Raw genomic sequence first — 25,977 nt, forward strand, 5'->3', positions numbered from 1 at the left:
ACGACTGGTGCAAACATGATAAGCATGAGCTGCGTGTCATGTAACAACATGATTACATGCTACGCTCATGACTCGTGGCCGTTTTGCTAGCTTCACATGTACCAAACTCGGTATTACGCGACGCGAACGGACACCATAGGTAAATGACACATCTGAACATGATAATCTCGACATGCCTGTCATGTATCAACATGAGTACATGCCACACTCATGGTGCACTCTAAGCCATTTCTATAGCTTCACATATGCCAAATTTGGTATTCCGTGATGCCAATGAATGCCAAACTATGCAACTGGAGCAAACATAATAATCATGAGATGCGTGTCATGTGAGAACATGACTACATGCCACATTTAAGGCACCAGTACATTTCGACATGATGTGGTGCACATGCTCGCCAGTGTTCATTTCGTCGCGCCACGCCGGCGTTGCGATGCCGGGCACCAGTCCTGCCATATACTCGCAGGTGCGCGCCGTGCTGCGTTGCTTTGACGCATGCGCGTTGCAGGGTGTCCGGCATCCCTCCGCCACGAAAAGAGGGAGACGCAGTGTTGTCTAAGTAGCGCATCAGCTAGGAGTAAGGTACTCTATGGCATAGGCGAGAAATGCAGCATTTTGCATTTCGTGCCGGTTGCTGTCAGGCCGCTCCGACAGACGCTGGTCGCGCCTGACGTCAGACTATAGTGCTCGCGTTTTGCTAACGTAGTGTCGCTGCGCCTAAGTGCGCGCGCGTCAACGCTGCATTTGAGTGTATTGGGCCCTTCATGATGCGCTCGCGGCCGTTTTGCTAGCTCCACATATGCCAAATTTGGTGTTATGTGACGTCAATAGATGACGAAACATATGACTGGTGCAAACATGATAATCCTAACATGCCTGTCATGTAAAAATAAGACAACATACCACGCTGACAGCATGCTCGCAGCCGTTTCGCTAGATCCACATAAACTAAATTTGGTATCACGTGACGTGAATAGATGACGAAGGTAAACAATACATCCAAACATGTTAATCATCACAGGAAAGTCATGTACGGCATCATCTACCTCCACCTCGTAATGTTGTGCTGATTTTAAAGTGACATATCAACATTTCTCATTCATGCTTCGCATATCATCGATTCCCACTGTACGTGGGATCTGCCATTTTTTATCAGAGTTAGATGGGTGATCATGTCGGATACTCCATAGGTTGGTTACCGCTGTTTTCCGTCTTGCTTTCACCATCTTTGTGCTAATGTCTAAGTTTTGGTAAACTAAGGTTTCACGAAGTGTTTGCTTTAGAAAATTATTCATTTTCACGACACTCTTTTTCAAGATTTGACGGAAGTGCGCAAACACATAGGTTAGCGAGTAGCCACACAACTGGGCTCAGTATTGACCTTAGCGGGAGGGCAGGAAGAGAGGGGTTACGCATAGTTGTAAATCATATGAGATTATGACAGTACCTAGTAAGCCTTCATAGAAAATGCACATAAGACCGACAAGTCTAAGTCCATGTCCGTGCGTTATACACATCTTTTTTCCTATACTCGGTTTCATACACCAAGTGAAACGCTCTGGTGACTAGTGAGACTTCTTGCAATGAATGCATTCGCACTAAGAAACAGTACTATAATTTTCGCACCTCGGACATGATTTATTTTCCTCTTTAGCCTTAGTAATCAATGAAGATGCTTTGTGCATCGGAGATAAAGATGCCCCATGATACGGCTGTGTATAAGTTATTCTGAATCACTTAGCGTCATTTTATTCTCATTTCTTCGTTTCATTTGCAGCGTTTCGCCATGCCGTGCAGGCGTATTCGAGCTCGTCTCGCACAAGCTTTTACAACGATGAAACCCAAGCGCAAGACCCGTGAACTCACACATATTGATGACTGAATTGCTTGCATAGCTTCCATAGCGTTGCACCTGATGTAGGAGGAGGAGTATAGGTGCATCTGCCAACATAGCATGGACACCAACACGAGAGAGGCAAGGCAGGCTCCCCTAGTCCCCTAAGAGTGGGTGCGCGAAGTCTGCCCCATACTATAGTGCCTAGAACATGCTAGGCACTATACCTATACAATGAATTGATAGGGATGGGGGTGCTGCAATCAATCATTGTCCCCCCCCCCCCCCCAAACATTTACAGAATCCACTTTTGTTTTAAGCCTGTGCTATATTAGCATGAATACACCTATTCTGGAAATTTGTCGCTTTCCTTTTTATTGACTTACAAACACCATCACCGCAAACGTTCTTCAACAAAATGTTCGTCAGTACCAAAGCATATTTATCAGCACTATTTTGTTCATGTGGCCATTCTCATGGGCGTCCAAGTTAGGTTATTTTTCATTGACCAGCAATAGCACTGTCAACCTTGTGCTTTATAACCAGTGTTATTTGGGCATTAGTAGCAGTTCTGGCTGTGCATCAAGCCATTTTACGACAAAGAAGCTCTGAGCAACAGTGTTATCATGAGGTAGAGTAGTCCTCCTTGGCTGAACTGCCTCACGACACTGTAGTGCTCATGAGGGGCAGGGACAGCGATCGTCAGAGCCAGTTTCTGCATTCTGCATTTAGCAGAAAAATTACCTCAATTCATTGCTGTTTTGTTGTAGGTTCCCTAATAAAGATAAAAAAATTTTCTCTTCATAGAATCCTAAAGAGGGGCCCACAGCTTCATTATATAGTAGTTCAGAGTATCAGCTTGTCGCTTCATTGGCAAAGCGTGACCAAGAAGAACCATCCACTGGCGCATTGACACAATAATAATTCATCAAGTTTTCGACAGAGCGCAAAGCAAATTCGCATGGTATAGAAGTGCATTGCAGTCTACAGAACCACTAAATATTATGATTCTGCTTCGGTAAGAAAAAAAAGTATTCACACACATAGTTTCATTACTTTGCCCATTTTCATTGGAGCATAAATAAATTACTAATTAGTTTATATCCAATATTTCTTCATGAAAACTTTCAGTAGAACTTCGTCGAAAGGCAAAGTGAATTTCACTTTGTTATGTTGAACAGTTCACCGTACTCGCTGTACAATGAAGGCTTATACAACAAAAACGCTTTTTTTTGCTCACATTAATTTCATAGCTATTAGGTAACGCGTCATACTAGGCACTAACACCGGGTTATTGGAAAACAGAGATAGTAAGCTTTTTGAATTTACACAGTTCGAATTTATTCATCGACCACAGTCCGTCGGCAAACAATGCGTAAAATGCGGAGCGGTTGCTGCCAGAGTGGGACTGCCACTTTGAAAGCTTGTTATACCAGCTAATATGCTCTAAGTACAGTAAATTTTGAAATGTGGCATATTTCACAGGTTGTCACCTGCATTCTACCAAAAGCCAGGTCTTGCTATTATTTAAATCCTGCTACTATTCAATGCCCATTTTTCTTCATAGGTGATATATACTGCTCGTATTCGGTTCGAAATTGTACGATAAAGATCATTATTCCCTTCGAACCTAAAGTTTACTATTGATACAAGCCTGCTGATTTCACATCAGCATGGCCAGGCAAAAGCCTATGCAAGGTTTTTTGTAGCTCAGCCAATGTTTCAAGAAAGGCTGATAAGGAGACGTTTGTAAATCCTTCAATTCATTGTGTTTCTTTTTTCTTCTAGGCTTATTTCCGGCCATTCCTAGTCTATATTTTTTAGCTGGTGCGGATAATTTTCTTGGCATTTCCCGATTATGCAGTGTGAGAAACCAGCAATGACCCCAGTTTCTTAAAACTAGCAGTCAGTAAGTGCCTTGGTACTGAGGGGTATGAACTCACGTCTTATCATCTTGCAGAAGTGAGGCGATGTTGCTACAGCTGTACACGTCACCATCTGTGCTGAGAGCCAAGAAACGGTCTTCTTGCAGGTGACTAGTGATGGACAACACTCCTTGGCTGCCGAAACCTTCTATTGCATGCACCTCCTGTACATGAACAAGAGATGCTACGTCAACGAATGTGTTAAAATTAGCCACTACTCAGCTGTGAACTCAATAGATCATTAAAGTCATTGTAGTCACACAACATCATGTCACAGTTTTAGAAATTTACAATATTGTCTTCTTGTGAGTGAAACGAAATTTGTATAACAACTAGTATTCTTCCCTTCCTTACTCAAGCACAAAGTGATGACATCTTCAGTATTGGTTTCGTGTATACTTTCCTCTAAAGTCAAACATCAAGATATTCCGACACAAATGAATCATCCCCCCCCCCCCCCTAATACATTCCATGAGTAAAAAGACTGCAGATGTAACTAGCCAAAAGGTTTTGCTACTTACAAGGTTTAGTAATGGGTCACTTCCTCAATGGCTCATGGTTCACATTCACTTACTTTCTTGCCTCAGTGCTCCTCACCAGACTTCCCCATTTCTTAACAGACTTACAGAAAGGCATGGGGCATTGTATTTTATCATTTCTAGGTCTGACTCTACACTTCACAATGCTGAAATCGCAAACTCATGTTCTTTTCATGACAGACTAAATGTAATCTTTGGCATGCCTAACGATATGTGACCAAATTGTGGCAGATAGCTTTTTATCCACATTTTCTGTAATAGTACACTCTACAAAATTTGCGTAATGGTTAGACAGAGGCACGAACAAGCTGCCCTTTGGCTGCCAAGATCATGAGAACTGTTCATGTTAAACTTTGTGCCCACTTTGCCCAGCTACTTCCTGGGAGCACGATTGCCTCTGCCATGTTGCTCACTTCGGATAAGGCGGAATAAGTAAGCAAGCAGTGCTTTTTTCTTTCTAAAATTAAAAAAAAAAAACACTGAAAAATATTTTGCCAGGCAGATAGAAAAATTATTTCTGGGGCTTAATGTCCCAGAACCACGCTATGATTATGAAAAACGCCACTGTAGAGAGCTCAGGAAATTTCGATAACCAGGGGTTCTTTAACAAGCACCTGAATCGAAGTACACGGACCTCAAGCATTTCTGCCTCCACTGAAAATGCGGCCATCGTGGCCACAGTTAAATCCCAAAACCTTCGAGTGAGCAGTCTAGCACCTTAAGCATGAGAAAACCATAGCAAGTCGCAGGCGGACAGAAATCTGCAGTGTTTAATAAGTAGTGTTCAACAATTGATTGCCTTAAACAATAAAAATTTCACAATTCACGCAGGAAAAAAAAAACAAATCTCTTAAGACTTTTGGCAAGTGCTTCCTATTAGTGTGTCCTGAAATTTGGGCAGAAAGGCCGCCAAAAATTGGTCGCCAAGGATTTTCAGCATTCAAAATTTCGGATGTTCCAATATATTGATGTCTATGAGACTGATTCGGAACTCCATACTCAAAGGGAACACACCCTTGTCCGCCCTTAAGTTGGGATTCTACGGAAGTCGAAAGAAGAGGAAAGGCTGAGGAAATGGCACCTTTGCCTTTCATGCGTCGATGAAAGGCTGAGGAAATAGCACCTTTGCCTTTCATGCGTCGACAACACTATGGTTGCACCAAATCGTGTACATAAGTAATTCTTCATCTGCATTGCCTCACTTTGATAAGAGAACTATGAAACACCACAGCACCAGCACTCCATATGCCTAGCCAAAAGAAACACTTTCTTGTAGCTATCTCATTAGAATATGCTAGAAATCCTCTCTGAAACTTTTTTTCCCCTACAATTTCACTTCGACATATTTGAATAATATTCTAGAAATATTCTAGAAATGTTCAAAAAATATTTGATTCGATTTACAATCAGACATCAATATTTGAATTTGCTTAGCACCAAAAATTTTGCTCTTTGAACAGCTTTACCTGAAAGCTGTAGCTGTGAAAGCAAGTCTAGCGTAAGAAAATATGAAAACACGCAGTGGAATAGCTGTAAATGACTTCAAAATACTTACAGACTCGTCTTGACGCAGGACGAACACTTTTCCCAAGCTACTCAGAATGACAAGGCCTGTGCTCAGGCAGCAGATCTGCCTGACTGAGAGCTCCGCCAGTTCACTTAGAGCTATAGGCTCAGAAACGTCCCAAGAAAGCCAACTAATGGCAAGCACTTCTTGGTTCGGGCTACCGTTGCATTTCTGAAATTAGGAGCAGTTCAATAGAGAGTAAAACCTTCTTACCATTTCAATAAATGCAGCCCTTTCACACAATCTCTCACTCAATCAATTGCAAAGAAAGAAAAGCACACAACTTACAAGGCTCAGACGTGAAACTTGAGGCAAGTAAGGACTAGCGAGCCTGTCCAAATGACACATGATGATCACTGCACACTGCTGGAGGTCAACTGAGAGTGAGTCATCATCAGGCAATGTCAGGAGGCTGAGAAAGACCTCTGTTGGGTTCACCAAAGGAATGTCACCCTGGGAAATATCAATTTAACAAGATAAATTAACAAACACTTTCCCTTCCATTCGTGCCCAACAGCCCTTGCCAAAATTACATGAAGGAGATAGCTTGATTTGCAAAACAAAAAGCTTGCGCGACTTACATTTTCATAAGAACACTTTTCCACCTGCTTTGGTCTAGAGCAGCTAATGCTTTGAAATCGCTGCAAAAGTGTCACCAGGGGCACACTGGTACCATGAGAAACAGTCCTGAAACAGAGCATATGGAATATATGGAACAGAGCATATGGAAAACAGAGCATATGGAAACATGACCAATGTCCGGCCGGACACTGCATCCTTAATGAGCTACTGATTCTGTGTGCACATAGTGTTAAAAAAAATGGGGAAGAATGCCGATGTGTTCAAGTATGTAACTGGTTCATCACTATTATGGATAACAGCAAGGAACAAATTGAATAATTTTCACAGCAGACAGTACTGAAATCTTCCGAACAATAAACAAGGCAATTAGCTACAATAGGAAGTAGTGAACATAAATCAACAGCACATTGTCATATACATGTTGAGCAAGACGTCACATTGATATGACTGTGTAGTCACTGTGATCAATGAGTGTACTTTGTTTAGCATTGATGCACAGCTTGTGGCAAGAGTGCCAGTATCCATTCTTTAACGTTTGATCACGAGGAGTGCACTTCGTTCTCTTAGGTTAATAATCCCTTGAACTACTGCAGCCAACTATGTAGTATGGAAGTCACATTTACCTTAAGTGTACTCCCTGACGAAGCCCTCCATCCCCATCAGAGGGGATAGGCAAATATTTGGGCACTTCGAATATTCAAACAAATATTCCAGTGTTCAATTTGCTTTGACATGAATTTAAATTATTCTAAGTTTTGAGTGAAAAGTAAGTTTTGAGTGAAAAGTATATGTACATCTGAGCTCATATAATGCCTTTGTAAAGATTGTGTCAATGCAGAATGAGAAGTTATGCCATGAAACCACCCTTCCAAAAAAAATCCACACTGCTGAAAAGTCACACTTCAAGATTAATTGTATGTATTACCTTCATCTCAATTATTTTTTTGAAGTTTGAAAGTGTGTTATATGGGCTTTTATATGCAGAGTATATTAGGTTTTACAATGTAAAATATTGTACTAGTGATAACTTGCACTCAACTGCTATACAAATCTTGCTTCTATTCAAAGTTACTTCCCCTTTGCTTAAAACCGAAGAAGAGTGTTTACACACGCTCACTAGTTATAATTATTATAAAAAAATATGCAGGTTGTTCGGGTTACAACAAAAAATGCTTATTTTTCTTTATAATATGTGACATATACAAGCGACAAAATCTCTATTCTTTTCAAATTTGATTCAAACCTCGCAGCTTATTTTAGTTAAACCTGGTTATAATGAACCTCCATATAACGAATTCTTCGATATAACAAAGTTTCTCTATTCTCTGCCGTTGCTCTATAGAAGCACATGTATTTATTTATTTATTTATTAGAATACCCTCAGGGCCCGTAGGGCATTACAGAGGGGGTGGGTACAACATATATAACACACAAGAAGAAAAAGAAAAAAAAGACAAAATAAAGAAACAAGTGTCAGATGCGCAAATCAGGAAGGCAACATCAGTCAACTAAAAATGTATAAGAATTCAAGTATAAGAATTCAAATGTATTTGCAACCTCTATGTAACATAACAAAAGCGGGTGACATCCTTGATATAGCGAATTTTCGCCACAAAAAATCCTGGGATTTCGCCACATATTTTTGCCCTTTTGACGTAAGAATGCAGCTTCCGCGGTTGCCCCACTGCCGACGACGAAGCGGCAGTGGCGCTCGTGGCCCCAGCGACTCCCAAGCGACAGCAAGCACTCGTTATTGCGCGTGGGTGTGCACGAGGTGGGCAGGCAGGCCTGCGCCCCATGAGCCAATGTTTCCGCCACAAGCACTTGCACAGATATGCCCTCCTCTTTCCTCCAAGCTACAAACAAAGTAAGAAAACTACTTTTGCATTGGCAGTGCTACACTTTTAGTTAGCGTCACATAAGTGGGGCCACGCTGCATATGGAGGGCGCTTTACCGATAGTTTTCTATAGAATCTGTGTCGTTTGCTCTTCATTTTAGATGCCGTGCACGCAGTAAAACCATGCGCGCGCATTGTGTGGCCCTAGACGCTGTTCGACATAGCTTTTTTTTTCCTAATGTGAGCAACCGTGTCATCACTACCGAGGGAACGTCACATTAGCCACTGATAGAAACTCTCCGCGACCATGGTAACATCGACGAATCTCCGGAGGCCGACTCATCATGCACTTCCGCCTTGCGCCGCGCTGCAAGTTTGCGGGATCGTAGTCTTCCCGATTAGCCAATTAGCTCTGCAACAACACGACGGCGCATTGAATGCAATGCAATAAGTGCGATAGCAACAAATTGTGATGTTATACGAAGTAAGGCTGGCAGCCAACTTTTTTGTATTCGATATTGCGGAACTCTTACAAAGCTCTTGGTGTAAGCAAGTACGGCCGCTTTCAGGAGAAGTGCTTATCTCACACAGTCTCTTCGCATTGAAAGTGCACTGATGCTTGTCAAGATAGTACGCGTGCCAGCTATCGCAACTAGCCCTTGAAATCAAAGTTCACCACTGCTACTCAAGCGAACGCTCCGCTCCCCCCAGTGTTTTTCTTGCTCGTTCAAGGACTGTGATTTCTTTTGAGCATTCGACGGCAGTTATAACACGCAGGAGGATAATATCGTATGAGCCCTCCAGGCGATTGAGATGGGCCGGCTCATTTGATCTATGCTTCAGCAGTGCTTGCACGCTTTTACCCGCTCATGAAAGTTACGATGCCTGGGGGCATTTCATCAATTTGGACTTGTTACAGAACATGGTGGCGATGGCAAAAATTCATCGAGAGTGTCCATATGATTGCTACCACAATACTAACGCAGTTTTTTACCGCCAAGTAAGTGTTCTGGGTTAGCTCTGCCTTCAATTCCCCTTTTGCTTATTTGTGCATTTATTTTTCAAATTTGCATACCAAACATGCGTATAGCAAAATCCTCTTTATAACAAAGTCTTTGGGGAATTCGTCAATTTTTTTATATACATGTTTAGCTGTATTCTCCTAAGCCTACAGAACAGTCCTCATCTAGATCTCTGGCTGTTTATCAATCAAAGAGCGTTGATCACCTGTTGTCCAGCTCGTACTTCCCACTGTCCCACAGCTGCAAGAGCAAGAGGACACCACTGAGCAGCCGACCCAGAGTGCCCTGCTGAATGCACAGCTCCAGCAGCAGTGACAGTGCCAGCTGCTGGTCAGGCACAGGCACCTGGCTGCAGCCACGCGAGTGCTGCCCAACACCGATGTTGATGTCTCTGCATGACACACAATACAGTCACACGACTGAAACATCTCTCAACACAAATTTCAAAAAAAGGCAAGGGGCTCATGATCGAGCTTTTTGGCTGTACATGTACAGTTTAATGAAAGATTCGTGACACAAACGCATGATGATGTCCTATCTTGTCTTCTTGTTTTTATGCTCAATTTTCAGTTTGAGCTATAAATCTTTCATTAGTCTATGAAAAGGCTTCAAATGATAAAATTAGGATGGTATCAGTTATAGCCAGCATAAAGCTCATGACGCGAAGGATGATAGTGTGTATTACTGGCAAGTATATTATTGGAAACTGTACTTATCCTCTTGTGGTTATGTCGCGTGCAGCACAATCAATTTTCCATTTTTCTGAATGGCATAAAATCGCTCCACAAAGCCCCCATAACAAAGAATTGCTGCATTACACATTACTGCAAGAACATGCAAGCAGCCATAAAATGATAGCATCTCGTAAAAACTCAAAGTGGCATGCCATACCCAAGCACGACAGAGCGCAGGAATTTGTCGGCCCGCTCGACCACTTCAAGCCAGACTGAAGAGACCGCCTCCTGGTGGAAGAGAGTGGCCTCGGGCATGGCCCGCAATGCCTCCAGTGACTCCCGCAGCAGTTCTCCACAGAGCTCGGAGTCTTCTCCAGAGCGCCACGCCCTTTTCAGGAAGGCAAAGGCAAAGCTGAGAGCTGCTCGGGAGCCCACACGAGCCAGCGCTTGCATTGGTTGTTCCGACGGAAGCTTTGTTCTGAAAGAGCGACATGAAGCATGGTAAATTGCATGTGTCATTCCTTATGGCAATAGCAGCACCAGGAGAAAAGCCTGCTGAACAAAAGGCTTTCTTAGTCATTTGCAACAGCACCTCTTGAGAGAACTAACTGCCCCTTACGTCCGCAAGTCTCCCTCAACTTTTCATCCTGATCATCAATGCAAGACATGTTTTGTAGGAATGGGAAAATAGTAGGTTCAAAGTAATTTCGAAGAAAATAGTGATTTGGTAAAAAAAATTTGAATGGGATAGTTCGATTAGAATAGGTTACGAATTATAAAGAAAAAACAACACTTCTGTCATCACCCAACTAACTCGCACAATATCTTTGAAAACAGAAACTAGCCCTGTGTGAATGTCACTCTCATGGTGCAAAATGATATAGAAGCTACTTCAAATGGAAGGTTTGAATGGCAGTAGGGTGCAAGTTTTAATAGACACGATACGTTTCGTTTTAAAGTTTACTACACTTAGCGACATAAGCTCTTATAACAGTTCCCAACTTAATAATTGAGCTGAAGGTACGTATGTACCCCATTCAATCTTAAAAAGTGTTGCTTTGCTGCAGTTTGGATTTGCACTGGTTGAATGTTTTCACGGCATAGCATCCTCACTCCGCTGTGAAGCCCCTTCAACAAAAAGTTCCATTCATCGAGAAATACGGGGCCTCCGAACCACCATCGAAGCGGCGTTCGTAGGACTCGCTAACTAAACATCATCCACGAGCCATCAGGGAACCCCTTTCCATGCCTCTGACCTCACACACTGGCATCGCACCCGGCTGACATTGTCCCGCTCTTCCGCCCCTCAGTGCGGTGGATTCTATCCCGCCTCAGCACCACGAACACTAGCCTCACTTCCCTGTGCTCCCTTTTGCAAACATTTTTTATAGTATCATGTGTTTATTTTATTATTATTGTTTTTTCTCCTTTGTCATCATTTTTTTTTGCAGTTAAAGGGCTGGACTGAGGTCAGCTGTTGCTCATAGCAGTGTCATTTTAACTGCATGGGTGACGTCTGGCAGCCTTTGCAGACCAGTAAAGGGCAAATTTAGAAGAGAATAATGTGGAAATCGAGGCTAGCCCGCCGCCTTTGCGCAGGTAGCGGCGGGCTATCTGGTAACGGATGTCGGCTGTGGCGCCGTGCGCAAAATCTTTCAGGTCGTTTTGCGCGTGCGCGTCAGGAGCGAGAGAGAACCTCTTTGGGACGACATGGAGTAAGCATGCATTTCTTTTGCATCCATTGGCTTCCTTTGTTTGAAGCTCTTTCAGACTTCGCCAACGATGCCTTGCGCCCGCGGCGAACGCTTACCTTTTGTCGCCCCCCACCCCCCCTTTGATCGCTCAGCCGAAAAGCGGTGCGGTGTCCTAGTGCATAGTCATACTATGCCGACCCGTAGCTCTTGGAAGCCACCGTGAGCAGAGTTTTGCCCTCGCTCGAGTGACTGGGCCCTTTTGTCCCATAGTCCCTGTGAATCCCTTTTGCCCACGGAGACGTGCTCGCAGCACCCTGTGTAGCACTGCTCATCCGGGGCGTGTATATGCCCATTTGATTTCCCGCCACCCCTTTTGCCACGAGCTCTGGAGTGCGCTTTTGGTGTTGCCGCAGGCAATTAAGTGTTGCGACTTTGAGCAGTAGCGTGTTCTCGCCACGGCGACGGTTAAAACGTGGCCTGTGGCTTGCTAAGACCGGATCCACTCTAGTGGCCGTAATACTTCGGGATACGTGTACACTACAACACATAATGTATTCATTCATTTCAAATACTTCGAAATTATAATTTATTTAGCTTTGTGCAGAAGTGAGTTTGAATGTTTGAAGCTCTCAAATATTTGCTCATCTCTAATGTCTTGTCATTGAGACAAGTGTGTAACAATGAACCAACCATTGCTCTTCATCTACAAAAAGATGCGGCAGCACATTAACGAAGAACACCGTGGTGAATCTTTACTTCATAATTTTAACCATACATGCTAATCCATTTTTCAGGCTATTGTTTGTTTACAGAATTGTGTACAGTACTAATGCAATCAAACGCGATATCAAAATTTTTAGTATGACGACTGGCATGTGCAATTGCTCGAGGCAACCAAATTACGTCACAACGAATCTAGTGTTTAAATATAATTTTGGCTCCGAGCTACGAGTCCAGAGTCAATAATGTCTATGTAACCCGAAATGAAGACAATGTAAATGAAAGTGTGTGTGTTAATTAGCCCTAAATTTTCCCGTTTCAATCCACGGGTTCTGTTCATACGCACACATGAGAAGACAAAGCAAGTGGTCAGTTAGACTCGTCTATTCTCCTGTGCTGGCCCTGCTGTAGTTTCTTATTACTATTCTGGCGAAGGTCACGCTGTAAAAACTAGCTCCAACCTTCTCACATGACACGTATTGCGCAACTTCACTTTGAGGCAGTAAGAAAAAAAAAAATTTGTTATATAACAGCAGAATAGCAGCATCGAATACGTTGTGAAAGCAAGAACAGTGAACAAGTCTCAAGACCCACCTACGAGTCTCTGGGGTGTGGGAAATGACATGGGAAGCTGAAGAGTCGATGGGCAAGGGGGGCTTGCGGTGGCGCACAAGTGCTGAGTAGTATCGAGTGGCCACGGCCAGTTGCTGTTTCAGCCTCACTGAGGATAGTGTGGATGCAGCTGCTTCCCAGCTGAGCTGGTGCTGCTCACATACCAAAGTCTTCAGGCACACTTTCAGTTGATCGACAGCTGTAACAGACACCAAAAATTGAATAAGGCTATTCGTCTATTAATCATTTGATTTAGAATGTGTTTTGGTACAGTGTCGCTGCAGAGGACGTTAAGCGTAGGCGTTCTTGTACATTTTAATCATCAGAGAAAGGAAAAGAATAGCAAGATTCACTCAGAAATTGATAATACTTATGAGCAAAAGCTTCTATGAGTAACGCACAGCCATGATGATTTTGATTCACCGAATACACATGTTACTGGTTGCAATACTGAAGTTTTAAGAAGTTGCCCAAAAAGAGATTTCGATTGGGGGTGTTTCATTTTACATTGTATGACACATTTGCTTGATATATTAATCATGTAATAACTTCAGTTCTTGCATGTTCCATCACACCAATTGAGTTATATACATACCTCGGAGTTTTCAACAGAGACAATCTAAGTGATCTGGACAGCATTCGCATGTATATAATTCAAGTTTTTTGCTGCTGTTGTCAATTGTTAACTTTCCTTGTAAAGATCTTTGCGGGTCTCTTTAACCATATGCTTGTATGACGAATTCACACGAACTAAAAATGTGGTGCTCACAGGGTTGGGGGCCCCATGCCCACACATCAATAAGAGACTTTGACGTGATCGCGGAGTTTTTCTCCGGTTCCGACGCCTCCCTCTCGGCTGGTGGAATGCACGAGGGGCATGGACAGCCAAGGCTGCCAGTCTGTAGTCCGCAGGTGCACCAGGCAGACCGCTCTAAAGCACAGGAACGATAAAAAAAGAAACAAAAAACAACTTAATACTTGAAAAGTTTTACGCAAAGCAAGGTCTAACGATCGAGCACCCATACGATAAAAGTCATCACTTCTCCTTTGTCGACTTCTCTTCAGTTGCTACAATGATGTCGCTACAATGATGTCAAAATAAAAATTCACAAAAAAAAACCTAATAAAGGCCAGAGGTTCTGTGTAATGTGCCTTCAAGCTATAGCTAAGAAACGAAAAACAGATTATGTCTGGTTGCTTATATGACATCTGGGTTAGCTGCATTTCCTATATTCAGAAACATTTTAAGGAAATAGACTGTACACAAAAACATCTACAAAAACCAGAATAGTTGTAACCTTCACTTGCTGATGTATGCAAAAGGGACATTCAAGAAAACGAATTATAAAGCCAGTGCTCTTTAAACAATTACTGTTGAAAAAAAAAAAGCTGTTTTGCTAGCTAAAAAAATAAAAGTAAAATTTTTTGTAATTTTTTAGAAAGAATTCATCATGCATTATTGCACATTTAATGTAAATTTCCTGGTTTAGAACCCCAACATGCAAAAATATCTTGAAGAATGTTCTCTCTCTGCATTATTAACACTTTGTTCATTCCTAGTGCAAGGACATTTCTTCATGAATAAAGAATCAAATTGCCTTGGTCAACAGGTGCCACTGGCTTAACTTACAGAAAAGTGCTTTGGAAATCATGAAGGCACCACAACCTACCATAATTCAACGACACATCAAGCCTCTGTATTTTTGGTAATTTACTATTTCATAGGTGCACGCAACTTCACATCTAAACGCTAGAAAGCTAGACTAACTTATGCATCTTATAGCAGTGAGCAAGGCTCCTCCCCTTGTTACAATACTAATAGAAATGTGTACAGTAATAGCATGGCTAAAAACTACGCAGCACCCCATCAATAAAAATGTGAAGCCACCGGCAACTTGCAAGAAATAAAACAGCAACATGCGAGCACGTGCGCCTTACATGCAATGTAGTTCCCTTGCACATGTCTAATTGCTATCGCTTTACACTTGGATTCTTGAACCAGTTTCATGTGAGCCTACGTTGGATGCCCCAATGATGAACAATGCCGTGAAAAGAGAGACCTAAGGCCCCGAGGTCCAAATCAAGTGGAACAGATACAGCTTTAGAAGTGTATGCAAGCTTTCAAGCTTAATAGAATGTCCTAATTAAAGGTTGTCACTGTTAGTATAAAGGTTTAACAAGAAAAATTCTCATTAAAAAGCATGCTACCACCATTTAAGGCACCCAGACACAATAAAGCATGATACAGTGACGGGGAAAGCTTAGAGCTATGCAGGGAGGCTCTTAAAGAACACCAAGCCATGAAATTAAACAAAAAAAAAACACTGCATTTCAAGCTGCTTGAAGATAATTATGGGGCGAATCTTTTGGAGGTGATTATTGTGATTAAAGTTGAGATAGTACTGAGACTGATTGTGGTTGTGATACTTATATATTTTTTTTTCAAAAAGATAGTGCCGAGACCGATTGTGATATAGCAGTGATTCTTCTTTATAGCTGGTATGAGGTTCCGAGTTCCCTTTTGACTTCATAATCACAGCTTCATTAACTATCGTCTCTGGTGTAGAATTTTCTTGTCGGTAGTGCTGCCTTGCATCCGCTTCAAGTTGTCTCAACTGCGCGTCAGCTTGGCGTTTTTCACCGCTTAGCGTTTGTTTCCTTAGCCCTAGTCTGTGGTGTAGAACTTTGTTGTCGCCATTGCCGCTTTGCATCCGCTTCCTTCTCTTTTGTCTCCGTGTTATCTTCCCGTAGACGGCGACGCTGATAATCAGCACGTTGCACTTTCCTGCGTTCGTCTTCGTCCATAAGAGAGAAGAGAATGTGTGGTATGGAACGTGGTTAAATATACATAGCATTGACAGCAGCGCCATCACATCTACAATTAACCACAGCGCCCTCTGTTGCTTATAAGTTGAAGGTTACATGCCAAACGGTTAGCATCAACGCCCTCTGTTGCTTATAAGTTGAAGGTTACATGGTGTGAGGGACAGACGGGAGACGGCAGACATCGTGAGGTCTTAAGGAGCTTCGCCCCTAAAAGGGCCCACTGATAGAATTGTGCGAACCTTGACCATAAAAGAGTTGGCAAAATATGATTGTTACATCATGTGCAATCATAATAAGCTTCAATCTCAACAGTTTCTAACTTTGCAGCTTCTCCATGTTATATTGTCCCATCCCATGCCCAACTCTGAGACAGCTATCATTCAAGAGAGAATTGCACAAAAATAGGTCCTTACCTCGTCCTTGTGACAATGCATCGCTGGCGACTGCCTGCAGTTCACCATCTTTGACTAGCTCATTCCAGGACTGCGCAAGTCCCTCATAAGAGAAGATACACTGCACAGAGTTCGGGGGTGGGGGGTGGGGGAATACTAACATTTTTGCCTGAACGGCACTCTTGCAAACTGAATAACAGAATGTTGAGTGGAATGTAACCGCACCTGAAGATCCCTGGCAAGCCACTTGCTGTCCAGGCGTTGTATTGGCTTGACCGCGAACCTAGGCTGGTTTTGCATGTTAACTATGGAAAAAAATTAATGCAAATACAACTTAACTGCGAAGTCACTCTGCCACAACAAAAACCGAAAAAAAAAAGGCCTCATAAGTTATGTAGTAAAGTAACTACGCGACTGTTGTAATGCGTAAAGAGATATTGTAATGCTGAAAATTCTTTTTTGATCTTGAATAAGCGACACTGTCAGCGACTAAGCGTTGATATACACCGCTGAGTATATATATATTTTTTCGTTTACGTAGGACATCACTGCCTGAACTCTCAATGAAGGTACAACCACCAAATTAAGTTTCCACGTACACTACGTACACATTCAGCATGAAATATATCAAAACGGAGCAATTTCTTTTTTATCTTTTTATCGACTGCACCTTCGACGCTATAAATGCTTGCTCAAAGGCTGCCAAGTTAGAGCACACGCACACTCGTCAGCTTAACTTTACCGGATTACTTCTTGGTGAAAAAAAACGAAGAAGATTGCTATCACAAGATACGACATTATGCCTAATTTTCGGCAAAAGAACATCGCTGAAACGAGCGAGCAGAAACCAATCGATTTCGGCGAGACAATCAGCTGTGCCGAAAAGTTTCACTTACACGGAGCTAAGGATGCCATCTTGCCGCCCTATTCGCTCCAGCGCCGGGCGTCTCATACTATACAGTTTATATTCGGATGATTCCGACGCCGCACAAATCACCACAGACTAAGAGATTAGACGAAAAGGCGTCTGAAAGCGCATCTATGCGTGCACTTTCATTGCTGCGGCTTGCGAGCAAAACAAAACAGAAAGCGACCGGCTGTAAGTGGATATTAATGGATTAAACAAACTAAAAACATTGACTGCCGCTAAATGTGGCTAAACATCAAGAATTCTTAAAGTATGTTTCATCCTAACTTGCAAAGTTTTTGATTTATTATTACCGTTTAAAATTATTTAGTAAGTTTAATTTTTGGGGGGTTGGTGTTTTCTGGTTTTATTATTTTAAACATCAAAACTGCCAGGTGGCGACAGCGGTCAAGATTTCGTAACCCTTAATGTAATGGAGCGCAGACCGTGCAGGCGTAGGCTGTTTGATCCGCTCTTGCGGGTAGCGTCGTCGTAGTTTTCGCAGAGAAATGCCGTGAAAAGTAAGAGAAGCATTCCATGCTCATGCTGAAAATAAATTTAAGTTTGTTCTACTGGCAACTAGCGTTACTTCATCAACAGGGTCATCTGTGTCGGCTAGTTTTGTCATCGCGCGAAACTGGCTGCATTTATTTGGTCTCCGTTGTTTCTGCGTAAAATCTGTGCGTGTCAGTAATTTAGCGGAAGCAACTACAGTGCTTGTCTCGTCTAAAAGCGATCCCAGTGGAAGTATAGCTGCAGTACTAAACCGCGCATGTAAACAAACCGCGCTCTCTGGGAGAGCGATGGAAACCAAGGTGTGAAACAGGACTTATTTGTTTAAGTCTCATGCGCTGAGTAGTTTCACATTGAAAGACTCCGGTTTTACCTAGTCACGAGCTAGAACAGGACAATAACGGACTTGTAGTATCTCAAATTGGGTGGAACGCGTTTCTTTCTTTATTGTCTTGGAAACTTGTACGTATCCGGCAGGCTGTTGTGATCGCTGGGCCAGTTCACACGCAATGTATTATCCTTACACCACAGCACAATTAAACTGACTCCTGATCGTTCATTGCTTCACGTAGGTCGAAAGCCATGGACAGCGACGAAGAGGGGGAGCCAGATATGGTCTTGACTGGATTTTTGTTCGGAAACATCGACGAACACGGACGACTCGAAAATGACTTTCTCGATCCGGTGAGAGGCCAGTCCTCAATGTCAGCGTGCTCCTATGATAGTTTCCGAAGTTTACTACTAGCGCAACTGCGCGTCATGCATGCGTCACGCAAGCACATCGGTCGAACTTGAGAACGCGCTAACAAATCGAGTGCCTGGTGACAATGTGTGTATACAAACGAAAGCAGGAGAATTTCAGGACTTCTTTTTCGTAGTTGTACAACATGTTGATGAGAGTACTAACAGCAAATCAAGCAAAGTGGTGATTTATTCACACTCATGTCGTAATTACTACGAATAACGTACCCTATGCTTTTCCTGTTTTTCTGTTCTCATTAATTAATGACGTGTATATAAATCACTGTAAGGTATCTTCATTAAAATTTCCATACGCTCCCTGGTACATTTTCTAGCCTGAAGTATAACATCTTTTACATAGATGACCCCATTCCATTGAAGCGTGACATAACAAAAATACAAAAACTTATTTTCACATCTTTTGCTTTCAAATAACATTCGTTGTTAGTATTCCTCATGACCAAAATATTTGTTTGTTTGGTGGTTAGTGAAATTGCTCCTCGCCAGCACCTGAGCTATAAATATACGAGCTTCTTTAAAGGGCCCCGCTTTTTTGCCTGCATTCTGCAGCGCAGGAGTTTGTGTGGGGACAAATACTAAGATGAACACAAAAGGAATTATCGAAATCGGTACTCAGTAGCGGAAATTATTAGTTTTCAAACTTCACAACCTCAGCAGGCAATGAGGAAAACATTCCGTTTCTCATTTCTCTCACTCACTCATGTCAAAGGGCATTTATAATCACCGTGCGGTTCTTACAGATACAAACCAGTTGACTTGCCTCCTGGTGGCTTACAGATACAAACCAGTTGACTTGCCTCCTAGTGGCTGTTGTGCAGCACTGCTAGCATTGTTTTACAATTGTTTTCATATTTGAAAAATAAATTCTTTTATATCTGAGGAAGTATAAAAAGTGCTTTTATGATATTTATCAAACAGTAGCGTGGCGTAACTGGGAATATATGAGTATTTGCACAACTTGTCACATCAAATAAATCAAAATGCACAGGCTATGTCGTCATTCCCATGTGGTGAAGCGTCTCTTCCGTTTACAAAAATAGGCGCTGTGTGTCACTCTAGTCTGGAAACAGTGTGGTTTCTCTGTAGAAATGAAATTAAAACAGCTTTGTTTCTTGTGTCCCCACTCGCACAACAATATCAGCACATTCCACAGCTCAAGAAGAAGCGATGAAAGGGCACACTTAATTTGTGTCGCAGGGCCCTTTAATGGCCTTGTTCATGGAGTCGAACTGAAAAAGACGTCTGTCGCAGGAATCAAAGCGAAATCTCCACCAGCTCAACCATCTGGGCATTGGTAGCATGTGGAAAGAGATTACTGAGGGTGCGGAGGCTGACAACTCTCAAGACGGGCGTGACGAGAACGAGGAAGAAAAAGAGAAGTCGGCACAGACCAATGAAGGTTATCTCCATCTTTATACTTGTATTTACTTATGGTGCATTTTATATTTTTCACTTCGTGAGTAGCTGCATTATATGCAACAAGTCAAACAGGCTTATATAACCATGCTTGCTGGCAGAACTTTAGGAATCAACTTAAAAATACGTGTCACAGTCTCATCATGCACACACTACCTTGCGTGAACTTTAGTAACTGCCATTGCGAAGCAGAACACTAGCAATAAGTATTCTCATACATAACTGGATTGCTTTTGCAGTTTGCTATGCTAGTCGTTTAGCAAATAGGTGCTCGGAAGGGTTGTCTGTTTGATGTGTCATGCACAAGCACTTGCTCTGTCATTACTCAGAAACTTATGCAACTCAAGATTCTAATGTCTCTTTTTTCAGTGTTTGTCTTATTTTTTCTTTTTTCTCTAGAATATTCAGAAAAATTGCCCTCATCAGTAGACTACTTCGATTTTGAAGAACTGGCAGATGATGATGGTGATGAGAAGAAAGAGTCCCAACCCATATCTGATGCTCCATTACCGAGTAAGTGATAGCGTCTCCTTTTATCAACGCCGCCATATGCAGCCCATCAGAAAGAGACTGCTGCTATTCATGGTTTTGTAAACTTGCCAATGCCTTCTATGAGAGCATATGTAGTCTCTGCAGAATAATTTTACAAACTCTCTTTTTTTTCCCTAACTTGTGCTTTATGCTCTGTAGATGCAAGAAAATTATGTAGGTAGGAAACAACATTGGGACCTATACATAATGGAGTGCACGATCTGCAGTATAGTTTAGTACAAATAAAACTTGTCCTCACAGATTGCATTCAGAGTCATCACCTACATTTAGGTTACAGTAGTTTACTTTTTGTAGACTTTGTGTCCAGACTGTGTGGGAACTGGGAATTTTATGAAGCTATGAGATATGAAATCTTTAGCGCTGATAGTGCATTCATTTTGGTTTTTCTTCTTGCGGAAGATGTACTGTTGGTGTCAAATGAAACACAAACACTGCTCAGTTATCACCATGTTAATGTGCAGTGCCCCCAAACCAGAGTGCTGTGCATCTGTCATTGGTGGTGGCATGATGGGACACACTATTATGTCAACAGCAATGCTTGCTGTTGTTTGTGTTTCATTATATGCTATTAGTACACTCATAAGCAGTGTCAAACACTAAATTTGTACCTGAGCTACAGTTATACCTCCTCTCGGTAAACTGGGGTCTGTCATATTGCTGGTGAATAAGTTGGTTATATTGTCACGGGCTAAGTAGATGCCTGAGGATGACGACCAAGTGCTGAACGTGACCGTGCTCGGACTGCAGCAGCGTTCTACGCATTAGCTCGCCAGTACGCATTTGCTCGCCAGTGTATACTTTATTCCCCGTAACATTATTGGTGGAGGTGCGGGGTACCACTCGCTATACAGCCCAACGAACTGGATCTTCGCAGCAGACGGCGCATTGCAGCTACCACGATGACTGACCAGGCTACTCAATGTCAACAAGATCCGTCAGCCCCGCAGCCGATCGTTGTGGTGCAACCTCGTGACCCAGGCCCATTGAACGGCACAAGTGACATAGACGTCGATGACTGGCTGGTTCTATATGAGCGCGTCAGCAGCAGCAACCATTGGAATCCGACGCTTATGTTGGCGAACATCATCTTCTCCTTGCATGGCACGGCAAAACTCTGGTACGAGACACATCAAGAAGAGTTGACTAGCTGGGACGTCTGTAAGCAGAAATTGTGCTGTCTATTTGGGAAACCCATCAGACGTCAAGTGGCCGCAAAGAAAGAGCTTGCGACTCGTGCCCAGACATCCACAGAGCCGTACATCGCGTACATCCAGGACGTGTTGGCTTTGTGCCGCAAGGTCGACAAGGACATGCTCGACGAGGACAAAGTCGGACACATCCTGAAAGAAATTGCCGATGACGCCTTCAATTTTCTCCTGTGCAAGGACTGCTCGACAGTGGAGTCGGTCATCGAAGCATGTCGTCGCTTCCAACAGGCAAAAAGTAGGCGCATAGTTCACCGATTTGACCGCCTTCCCAACACGGCGGCTACATCCTCTTGCGAAGATTTTCCCACACTACATCAACCACCAGCGCCAGAAAACGTCACCAAAATAGTCCGTCGGGAACTCGAGGCTATGGCTTCCGCTATGTCTAGCGTCAGCGCGTTAGGACACAACCTCGATGCTGTTTCAATGATACAGACTGTGGTTCGCCAAGAGATCGCGAATATGGGCATTTCGCCACCTCATCAAAATGCCCCTGCTACTTCCAGCTCGGCTCCAGTCGTTGCGGCTACCACTCCGAACCGCACGTTCGCACCACGACGAAACCTAGCTGAATGGCGCACTCATGATGATCGGCCCATATGTTTCACGTGCCATCGCATAGGACACATCGCTCGCCATTGCCGCAGCCGTTGGACCTCATCACCTTGACCGAGCTTCTATGATTGGCGGCCTCGCTCTGAACTTGCACCTTATGCCCTGTCCTACCGTGCTGAGACAGGTGCAGAGCATAATCCAGAACGTCGGACCAGCCGCTCGCCATCGCCCGTGCGTCGTCAGTCCCGCTCACCCCAACCCCGCCGTTCTCGGTCTTTCTATCACCGTCGCTCGGAAAACTAGCCGGTGCAGCCCCCGGAGGTGACGCTGCATACACAACTCGGACTGCAAAGCCTCTGATTGCTCCCGACCAGCGGTGCAACCTTCTTACAATTTTGGTTGATGGTTTACCTGTAACTGCTCTTATTGATACCGGTGTACAAATATCTGTGATGAGCTCAGACCTCCGCCGCCGCCTCCAAAAAGTTCTGACGCCTGCGATTGCACCTACCGTTCGTACAGCGAATGGGAGTACTCCTGCTGTGCTTGGAATGTGCACTGCGCGATTAACGATTTCTGAGCATCAAACTTCAGTTCTGTTCGCTGTACTGGAAAATTGCCCTCATGACCTCATCCTTGGACTCGACTTTCTGACTTCACACGCTGCGCTCATTGACTGTTCCAAAGGTCTTCTTCGGCTCGAACTACCATCCTTCTCAGAGACTGTCTCTACCAGCCCACCTCGTCTACGCTCTGTCGATTTCCTCAGACTTCCGCCGCAAGCCGCAGTCCAAGTCCAACTCTCGCCATATCCTCCAGTGCCCGATGGTGATTATGTTGCTGCCCCAATTTCTGACGTGGCCATGACACGCAATGTCGCACTCCCCAACACGGTGGTTACCATTAGGGACAACCGAACTTCATTTCCCGTCCTCAATTTCGGCTTCTCAGCGCAAGTTATTCCTCGCGGCATGTCACTTGCGCATCTGACACCACTGGTCGACCACACAGTTTCCGCCCTAACCACCGATTCGCCACCCGATTTTTTATCAACGTCGCTCTCGTCACGTTCCTGTTCCGACCTTTTCAGGCCAATGCTATCTGACAAGCTCACCTCTGAACAAGTCTCTGCTTTCTGCCGTGTGCTTGATTCTTATGAGGACATATTTGACTTCGGCGACTGTAATTTGGGCCAGACATCTGTGGTAACCCATCGCATCGACACCAGTGACGCTCGACCCATTCGCCGACGACCCTACCGTGTGTCAGCCCCGGAGCGTGCTATTATACAACGAGAAGTCGATAAAATGCTTGATAAGGGTATAATCGAACCCTCATCTAGTCCCTGGTCCTCACCCGTTGTACTTGTTAAAAAGAAGGACAATAGCTGGAGATTCTGTGTTGATTACCGCCATCTCAACCATATTACTAAGAAAGATGTCTATCCCCTACCGCGCATAGATGATGCACTCGATTGCTTGCACGGTGCCAAATATTTCTCTTCGATAGACCTTCGCTCAGGCTACTGGCAGATCGCTGTGGACGACAAAGACAGAGAGAAGACGGCCTTCGTGACTCCTGATGGACTTTATCAGTTCAAGATGATGCCTTTCGGATTATGCAATGCCCCCGCGACATTTGAGCGCATGATGGACTGTCTCCTTCGAGGCATGAAGTGGACCATCGGCCTCTGCTATCTTGACGACGTTATTGTTTTTTTGACTACTTTCGACGACCATCTTACTCGTCTGTCCACAGTGCTTGATGTTTTTCGACGTGCCAACTTGCAACTTAACTCGTCCAAATGCCGCTTTGGGCAATGCCAAATCTGCGTACTCGGCCATATTGTTAATGCTGCGGGCGTTCAACCAGACCCTGCGAAAGTCCGAGCAGTTCGCGACTTCCCCACACCCCACTCAGCCAAGGACGTCCGAAGTTTTCTGGGACTGTGCTCCTATTTCCGTCGTTTTGTCGAGAAGTTTGCTGAAGTAGCCCGTCCTCTAACCTGCCTCCTCAAAACGGATGTTGCATTCACCTGGGGCCAACAGCAAGCAAACGCCTTCTCGTCGCTCGTTGACATTCTCACCAATCCACCAGTCCTAGCACACTTCGACCCATCTGCCACCACGGAGCTTCGTACTGACGCCAGTGGCCACGGCATAGGCGCAGTGCTGGCGCAGCGGCAACAAGGCATGCACCGCGTCATCGCGTATGCAAGCCGACTGTTGTCGCACTCGGAACAAAATTATTCTATCACAGAACGCGAGTGCTTAGCTCTCGTATGGGCCATTGCGAAATTCCGACCATACCTGTATGGCCGACCATTCTCAGTTATTGCGGACCACCATGCGCTTTGCGGGCTCTCCTCACTCAAGGACCCTACGGGACGCCTTGGTCGCTGGGTGCTGCGTTTACAAGAGTACACTTTTTCCGTATCCTATAAATCTGGACAACTTCACAAAGATGCCGACTGCTTGTCCCGTTACCCAGTCGATCCCCCTGACACGAGGGAAGATGAACAAGAGGCCCTCGTTCTTTCAATTACCGACTTCACCGACATAGCTGCTGAACAACGCCGCGACCCCTCTTTGCGGGCTATCATCAATGGTCTGCACTCTCCCCACCCTGACCACTCCTTACAACTGTTCGTTCTACACAACGACATCTTGCACCGCTACAACGCCCGCCCTGATGGTGCTGAGCTTTTACTCGTTGTTCCTGTGCATCTTCGCTCAGACGTTTTGGCCCAGCTGCATGATGCTTCCTCCGCTGGACACCTAGGGGTGTCACGCACGTATGACCGCATTCGCCGCCGATTCTTTTGGCCTGGCCTCTACCGTTCTGTGCGACAGTACGTTGCGGCATGCGACCTCTGCCAGCGCCGCAAGACACCTGCTCTGAGACCTGCTGGTACCCTCAGCCCATTGAAGTACCAGATGAGCTATTTTTTCAAGTCGGCCTCGATCTTCTAGGACTTTTTCCCGTGTCGGCCACCGGTAATAAGTGGATTGCTATTGCTACCAACTACGCAACGCGGTATGCCATTACACGCGCCATCCCCATCAGCTGCGCTACTGATGTAGCCGATTTCCTTCTTCATGACATCATTCTGCGTCATGGTGCTCCTTGTCAGTTGATCACCCACCGCGGCAGCTGTTTTCTATCTAAAGTAGTCGACGAGCTCCTGCGATCCTGCTCTACCCACCACAAGTTCACTACAGCGCACCATCCGCAAACCAACGGCCTCACGGAACGCCTCAACCGTACCCTGACGGATATGTTAGCGATGTACGTCTCCAAGAATCACAAAGATTGGGACATCCACTTACCTTTCGTTACCTTCGCATACAACAGTTCACGTCATGATACAGCTGGATTTTCACCTTTTTACCTACTGTTTGGTTATGACCCGCCTTTGCCCATGGACACCATGCTCCAATCTGACGCCTCCTCATCGACTGCTTATGTTCGTGATGCCCTGGCCCGAGCTGACATCGCCCGCCAAGTCGCCCGAGATCGTTTATGTGCCTCGCAGCTTAACCAAAAAAGTGCTTACGATCGCCGGCACCGCGACGTACAGTACTCTCCGGGGTCGCTCGTCTTGCTGTGGTTACCATCACGTCGTGTTGGTCTCTGCGAAAAACTGATGTCCCGTTACGTTGGTCCCTACCGCGTCATACGCAAGGTCACCAGCGTGACCTATGAGATAGCTCCATTCCATACCACGGCAGTACCAGCTTCAGTCCCGATCGATTATAGTGCACGTCTCACGGCTTAAACCATACTACTCACACCTCGAGAATTGATCGCACCGGGACGGTGCTTCTGCCGCCGGCGG

General features: G+C 44.4%; 2 protein-coding genes across 9 annotated transcripts in view; one reads left to right on the forward strand and one right to left on the reverse strand.

Moving 5' to 3' along the window:
• Positions 1–17,283, reverse strand: part of HERC2 (E3 ubiquitin-protein ligase HERC2) — a 137,271-nt gene extending 119,988 nt beyond the window's left edge. For all 5 annotated transcript variants that reach the window (XM_075877888.1, XM_075877908.1, XM_075877901.1 and 2 more), the window contains exons 1-11: positions 17,123–17,283; positions 16,452–16,531; positions 16,248–16,347; positions 13,778–13,939; positions 12,991–13,207; positions 10,200–10,460; positions 9,514–9,699; positions 6,448–6,553; positions 6,155–6,319; positions 5,855–6,037; positions 3,779–3,924 (exon numbers count right to left, since the gene is read on the reverse strand). In XM_075877888.1, coding sequence (XP_075734003.1) covers positions 3,779–3,924; positions 5,855–6,037; positions 6,155–6,319; positions 6,448–6,553; positions 9,514–9,699; positions 10,200–10,460; positions 12,991–13,207; positions 13,778–13,939; positions 16,248–16,347; positions 16,452–16,531; positions 17,123–17,141 — 1,625 coding nt within the window. In that variant the 5' untranslated portion in view covers positions 17,142–17,283. The remainder of the gene's footprint in view (positions 1–3,778; positions 3,925–5,854; positions 6,038–6,154; positions 6,320–6,447; positions 6,554–9,513; positions 9,700–10,199; positions 10,461–12,990; positions 13,208–13,777; positions 13,940–16,247; positions 16,348–16,451; positions 16,532–17,122) is intronic.
• Positions 17,284–17,542: 259 nt separating this feature from the next.
• The window catches only part of Taf1 (TATA-box binding protein associated factor 1), a 67,123-nt gene continuing 58,688 nt past the window's right edge, over positions 17,543–25,977 (forward strand). For all 4 annotated transcript variants that reach the window (XM_037421332.2, XM_037421333.2, XM_037421334.2 and 1 more), the window contains exons 1-4: positions 17,543–17,654; positions 18,219–18,330; positions 19,660–19,807; positions 20,224–20,337. In XM_037421332.2, coding sequence (XP_037277229.1) covers positions 18,229–18,330; positions 19,660–19,807; positions 20,224–20,337 — 364 coding nt within the window. In that variant the 5' untranslated portion in view covers positions 17,543–17,654; positions 18,219–18,228. The remainder of the gene's footprint in view (positions 17,655–18,218; positions 18,331–19,659; positions 19,808–20,223; positions 20,338–25,977) is intronic.

This window comes from Rhipicephalus microplus, chromosome 2 (genome assembly GCF_043290135.1).
Source record: "Rhipicephalus microplus isolate Deutch F79 chromosome 2, USDA_Rmic, whole genome shotgun sequence".
In the NCBI taxonomy this organism is placed as follows: domain Eukaryota; kingdom Metazoa; phylum Arthropoda; class Arachnida; order Ixodida; family Ixodidae; genus Rhipicephalus; species Rhipicephalus microplus.